The following is a 6,507-nucleotide window of genomic DNA, read 5'->3' on the forward strand; positions in this document are numbered from 1 at the left end:
GTCCTTAGTGCGTCCCATCCTTTAGCCGGTCAGTCCGTCCTCAAATCATTTCAATTTCCACTGGCTTAGCACTACCACAATTATTAGCGATGTCAGACAAATGGTAGAATATGAGTAATAGTGCTGTTACCCCATCACTGACCGCCGAATTTTTCTTGTTCATGCACCTTAATTTCCACAGTTCCATTTCACTGTCAACGTTCGTAGTCTCTTGCTTTAGCCTTCAAGAATCATAGGTACTTGGAATTTTGTTGTGGTGGAATTCTTCCCTCCCTTATGGTGACCTTTCCCTCTCTAGCTGCCACTGGATCAGTGACAGTAAATCCAATCACACCTTCCAGGAACCTTTCCCTCTCTGCCACTGAGTTCAGTCACACTAAATCCTATCACAAGATGACAGCTATAGCAACCTCCTCCCTCAATCAGTGCAGAGTCCTTAGTGTGTCCCATCCTTTAGCCGGTCAGTCCGTCCTCAAATCATTTCAATTCCCACTGGCTTAGCACTACCACAATTATTAGGGATGCAATCAGACAAATGGTGGAATATTAGCAATAGTGCTGTCACCCCATCACCGACTGCAGAATTTTTCTTGTTCATGCACCTTAATTTCCACAGTTCCATTTAACTGTCAACGTTCGTACTCTCTTGATTTTGCCTTCACGAATAAAAGGTACTTGGAATTTTGTTGTGGTGGAATTCTTCCCTCCCTTATGGTGACCTTTCCCTCTCTAGCTGCCACTAGATCAGTGACAGTAAATCCAATCACACCTTCCAGGAACCTTTCCCTCTCTGCCACTGAGTTCGGTCACACTAAATCCTATCACAAGATGACAGCCATAGCAACCTCCTCCCTCAATCAGTACAGAGTCCTTAGTGCGTCCCAGCCTTTAGCCTGTCAGTCCATCCTCAAATCATTTCAATTCCCACTGGCTTAGCACTACCACAATTATTAGGGATGCAATCAGACAAATGGTGGAATATTAGTAATAGTGCTGTCACCCCATCATCCACCGCCGAGTTTATCTTCACTTCAATTCTCTTATAAATAGTTGTGAGAAGCCACATAGAGCTGCAAATCTCCCCTGCATTTTCACCTCCCTGTTGTGGAATGTGGCATTTTTTTCAAGACAACCCCCAATCCCCATTTCATAAGTGTTGAAGAGGCGTATAGGATTGCATTATGGGGTCTCTCTGTTTTTCTTTTGCTATACTGTTTCTCCTCTTCATCTTTTCTTTCTCCTCCTCTGCTCACTCTTTTCGAGATGATCGGCACTCCCTGATGGAATTCAAGAAGCTCATTTCAGACGATCCTTATCATTACATGGCAGATTGGAGTCCTGCAGTCCCCTTTTGCAACTGGACTGCTGTCACATGCAGTCGTCGTCATCCACTGCAAAACAGAGTAGTCTCCCTCAACCTCAGTTCCATCGATCTGGGTGGCTCCATTTCTCCTTACCTTGGCAATTTGTCATTTCTCCACACACTTGATCTTTCAAACAACTCTTTACACGGTCATATCCCACCACAGTTGGGACGCCTCTTTCGTCTGAAGAAGCTCAGATTGTCGTACAATCAATTGGAAGGAAGTATTCCAAGCGAAATCCACAGTTGCAGAAATCTGGTTTACATGGCGCTTTCCTTCAACAATCTGAGCGGGATTATCCCCAGGAAGTTGGGTTCCTTAACCTCTCTGCAACAACTTTTCTTAGGAACCAACGCCCTAACAGGTACCATTCCCTCTTCCTTGGGAAACCTTTCAGCCTTGATTGATTTGAGTATTGAATTTAACATGCTCACTGGTGTCATTCCACCACAGTTGGGCTTACTACCTAATTTAAAAACGCTTTATCTTACCACAAATCTATTGTCAGGCAACATACCTATTTCTTTTTCAAATATCTCCACTTTGACTGAACTAAAAATAGATACAAATAAACTCACTGGTAGCATTCCACGAGAGTTGGGCATGCTCACTAGTTTACAAATACTTTATTTATTTGAAAATAAATTATCAGGTACCATTCCTGCTTCTTTGTCCAATATCTCCACTTTGACTGATGTGGAAATTGATAACAACAATCTCACTGGAAGCATTCCAGTAGATTTGGGTCTGCTCAACAATTTACAAACACTTAAGCTATCTCATAATGAATTGTCTGGCACCATTCCCGCTTCTCTTTCCAATATCTCCACTTTGAGTCACTTGGAAATTCCGATGAACAAGCTCACTGGCTGTATACCACAAGAATTGGGCCAGCTCACGAGTCTGCAATTGCTTTCTCTGTTTGAAAATGAATTGTCAGGAACTATTCCCGTTTCTTTGTCTAATATTTCCACCTTGACTTATTTGGCAATTTCCTCAAACAAACTCACTGGCAGCATTCCACAAGAATTAGGTTTGCTCACTAGTTTGCAAATGCTTTACATATTTGAAAATGAATTGTCAGGGACCATTCCCGCTTCTTTTTCAAATATCTCCACACTCACACTCTTGGACATTAACAGAAACAAATTAAGAGGGCACATTCCATCAGAATTTGGTGCCATGCTCAATAGTTTGGGTTTTCTTTCTTTATGGGGAAATCAACTTAGTGGAAAGATACCAAATTCCATTGGGAATTGCTCCAATCTAAGAATACTCCTCCTCGACCACAACAAGTTGACTCAGAGTGTGCCAGTAGAGTTGAGTAAGCTATCCCTCCTTGAAGAATTAAGCTTACATTTTAATGAGCTTGATAGTGGTGGCACTGCAACCATGCTCTTTCTTCTATCTCTTACTAATTGTTCTCATCTACAAGAACTAAGGTTGAGCAATAATATATTAAGTGGTGTTTTGCCCCCTTCCATAGGAAAACTCTCTACCAATTTAACTTTCTTGTCATTAGCAAGCAACATGATAGAAGGAAGCATTCCTCCATCTATCAACAATCTTAGCAGCCTAACTTACCTAAATTTAAGTGGAAACTTTTTAAATGGCAGCATTCCATCATTAGGAAACCTTAAAAAATTAGAAAGATTGAATTTAGCAGACAACAGATTAGAAGGAAACATCCCTGATGACTTTGAACAATTACAACATCTTGGTCTTTTGGACATTAGCAAAAACAGACTTTTTGGAAATATTTCCAATTCCTTTGCACCCCTGACACCCCTTAAACAACTAAGGAGACTCTCCCTTCATAACAACCACTTGTCAGGAAGCATACCTGCTAGCTTGGGAGGCTGTATAAATTTGGAATTGCTTGACTTGTCTCATAATATGCTCACTGGTAGCATACCACCAGAAATTGCTGAACTTCATGATTTAGTTTTCTACTTGAATTTGTCATGGAATTTATTAGAAGGCTCTTTGCCCATGGGGATTGGTAAAATTACAATGGTTCAAGCTATAGACATTTCTGCCAATAAGTTGACTGGGGTCATCCCACATACACTAGGAAGCTGCAGCGAATTACAATCATTGAATTTATCTCAAAATGCCTTCCAAGGATTTATTCCAGATTCACTTGGAAATTTGCAAAGTCTTGTGAAGCTAGATCTCTCTTCCAACTCCTTATTGGGCACAATACCAGAATCACTTGAGAAGTTGAAAATGCTTCAATATTTGAATTTCTCTTTCAACAATCTAACAGGGGAAATTCCAAAAGGTGGTATATTTGCAAATCAAACAATTTCCATTTATTTCACTGGAAATCCTGGCCTTTGTGGGCCACAAGTATTCAAGTTAACCGCATGTCCATCAACCAAAGGTCATTTTCCCTTTGTGAAAAAAGTATTATTACCAGTGAGTGGAGCTATTGTTCTTATACTATGCTGTTTACTTTTGGGATTTTTTCGGAGAAGGAATATCCATATGCAAAACATGGATGTGTCACGAGCTCTAATTCAAAGGATTTCATATCAAGAACTTCACATATCAACTAATGGATTTTCTGAGGCCAACTTGATTGGAGCCGGTAGTTTTGGTTCAGTGTACAAGGGAATTTTGAGTGATGGCACGCTTGTTGCTGTCAAAGTTCTAGACTTGCAAAATGACCAGGTTGAGAAGAGCTTTAAAGCAGAATGTAGTGTCTTGCAGAAGGTCCGACATCGGAATTTGGTGAGGATCATAACCTCATGTTCCAACCTCCATTTCAAAGGTTTAGTGTTCCAATTTATGTTTAATGGAAGCTTAGAGAAGCATCTTTATCCTAACAGAGATGACAACAACAATGAGGATGTGTGTCAGCTAGGGTTGAAAACAAGATTAAACATTGCCATAGATGTGGCCCATGCCATGGAATATCTTCATCATTATTGTTTTGTGCAAGTAGTGCATTGTGATATAAAACCAAATAATGTGCTTTTAGATGAAGACATGTCAGGCCATGTAACAGATTTTGGTATTGCGAGATTAATTGGTGCATCCTCTGCTGATTCACTTGCCTCAACAGTTTCTTTGAAAGGATCAGTGGGATACATTGCCCCAGGTATATCTTTTTAAAACATTACTTTCTCTTTAATGATTTTGTATAGACTTTTCTATTAAAAATTTAATTAAGGTTGTCTTTAATGCAGAGTATGGATTAGGTGAGAGAGTTTCAATCAAAGGAGATGTTTACAGCTATGGCATTTTGTTATTGGAAATGCTTACTAGAAAGAGACCAACAAGTGACATATTTGTTGGAGACCTAACATTGCACAAGTGGGTTAACTTAGCAGTTCCAAACACAGTGAAGGAGGTAATTGATAATAGTCTTTTAACCGGGATGGATGGAGATGAATTTGAAGAAGATAATGTATATAAATGCATACTTTCTTTGATAGAAGTTGGTTTGTTTTGTTCAAAAGATTCCCCTGAAGAAAGACCAACTATGAAAGACGTGGTAATAATATTGGTGAATATTAAAAGGCATTTGATGACAAATACAGTGGCTTCTAGAAGATTGACAAGGAGCATATCTGATTTGCTTAACAACACAAATGCAACCAGGAATGATGCCCCTGCATCAAATGACCAAAGTTCTACATTTTAGTTTTTGAAATCAAAATAACAAGAGTTTTCAGTCTTGCCATTATCCTGGCAACAGGCAGAACATTTTGTTGATATGTATTAGTATGTGATTATTGTCATTATGAAAATTAGATTTTTTGCAACACTATATCATGTGGATTGCAAATGTGTTGCAGTTGGTCTTATTGATTACCCCTCCATGATGAGTCTAATTATTTTGTTTATATTATTGGCAAAAATTTGGTTGTTGAACAATGAATTCCCATTTTACATGTGAATTTGTGTTTTATGGAAATCCTATTGATGAGACACTAATGACAAAAGCACTCGTTCAACTATACAATTTGGTCTCTGGTTTATTGTGAAAGACTAATTTTGTAAAATTATGCTTACTATAAAGTTTTTAATGATTGTTTACCTTCTTCGGTTTTTCCCACAGTTTGACCATGTCCTTTCAAGCCTTTTGTGCCTTTATCCTCGTATGCCATCTAACTACTTTCTTATGCTCCCAGAAGATTTTGTCACCAGCAATAATTTGTTAGATCGCATTGAACACTTGGATTTGTTACTTGTTCTTATTATCAGAATAGAAGTTGTATGCTTAGTGGGTCTGACAAGTTTCAAACAGATAGAGACTTTGCTCATATTGCATAGAACTGCTATTGTTTCAAGTTCTTATTATCAGAATAGAAGTTGTATGCTTAGTGGGTCTGACAAGTTTCAAACAGATAGAGACTTTGCTCATATTGCATAGAACTGCTATTGTTTCAATATCCTCCCAAGTCACAGATTGTCCATTCCTTAGATTTCACAGTGGCATGTTAATTTCCTAAGTTAATGAAGCTGGCATGGATACTTTGGACCTCAAATTTAATATGTCAAGGCTATTTTATATAGAAATATGAATTTGTTCTTGATATGGATCTGGTTGTCTTCCTTCCCACTGCTGCTTCAGTGATTGCTCTCTTTAGCTGACATTCTTCATTGATGGAACGGGTTGTGGTGATAATTGATCCCTAACAATCACTCACTTCTTCAATATTTGGCATTTTTGAAGTTCATGTATCCAAAATCGTGTTCCTTATGCCTGTACAATATCAAAAAGCCAATATCAGTTACTATTCCTTATTTTTAACAGTGACAGAGTAAACACAACAGATAACAGGTAGCATAGAGAAAACTCATAAAAACCAAGAGATTAAATGAAGGAGTGAATGCAAATTTTCAGAGACAATTCAGTAAAAGCTAAAAATGATACAGGAAACTGCAGTCTTTTCAAAGGAAAATGGACCAAAAGTGCCTCTGTACATGAACAACACCTATCATATATATCGAATAAATGCCTGCAACATGGAATATTTGCACTGGAGATGCAAACCAAATGGTTGCTCGGTGGCTCGTTTTAGTACTACATCAATTTTAGAATTGGTCTGAAGTAAGGTGCAGGATTTTGTGAGTGATTTCTCGGGTATAGCATCTCAACTGTATATCTAAAAATGAGGACAATGTAAAT

The 6,507-nt window shown here is 38.5% G+C and overlaps 1 protein-coding gene across 1 annotated transcript; it reads left to right on the top strand.

Moving 5' to 3' along the window:
* The first annotated feature begins 693 nt into the window (after positions 1-693).
* Positions 694-5,252, top strand: LOC149210148 (uncharacterized). Its single transcript, XM_089396643.1, has 2 exons — positions 694-4,470; positions 4,559-5,252. The coding sequence occupies exons 1-2, from the start codon at positions 1,182-1,184 to the stop codon at positions 5,014-5,016; spliced, it is 3,747 nt and encodes a 1,248-aa protein (XP_089252769.1). The 5' UTR covers positions 694-1,181; the 3' UTR covers positions 5,017-5,252.
* The last annotated feature ends 1,255 nt before the right edge of the window (positions 5,253-6,507 follow it).

This window comes from Pinus tabuliformis, chromosome 1_2, assembly GCF_031772625.1.
Source record: "Pinus tabuliformis cultivar Carrire ecotype Pingquan chromosome 1_2, CPIR1, whole genome shotgun sequence".
Taxonomy (NCBI): Eukaryota; Viridiplantae; Streptophyta; class Pinopsida; order Pinales; family Pinaceae; genus Pinus; species Pinus tabuliformis.

What these genes read in the sequence shown, in the direction of transcription:
- LOC149210148 (XM_089396643.1), top strand. Translation starts at nt 1,182, where the DNA reads ATGGGGTCTCTCTGTTTTTCTTTTGCTATACTGTTTCTCCTCTTCATC. An exon ending in AGTGGGATACATTGCCCCAG is followed by an intron (nt 4,471 to 4,558) that starts GTATATCTTTTT and finishes TCTTTAATGCAG; the next exon opens with AGTATGGATTAGGTGAGAGA.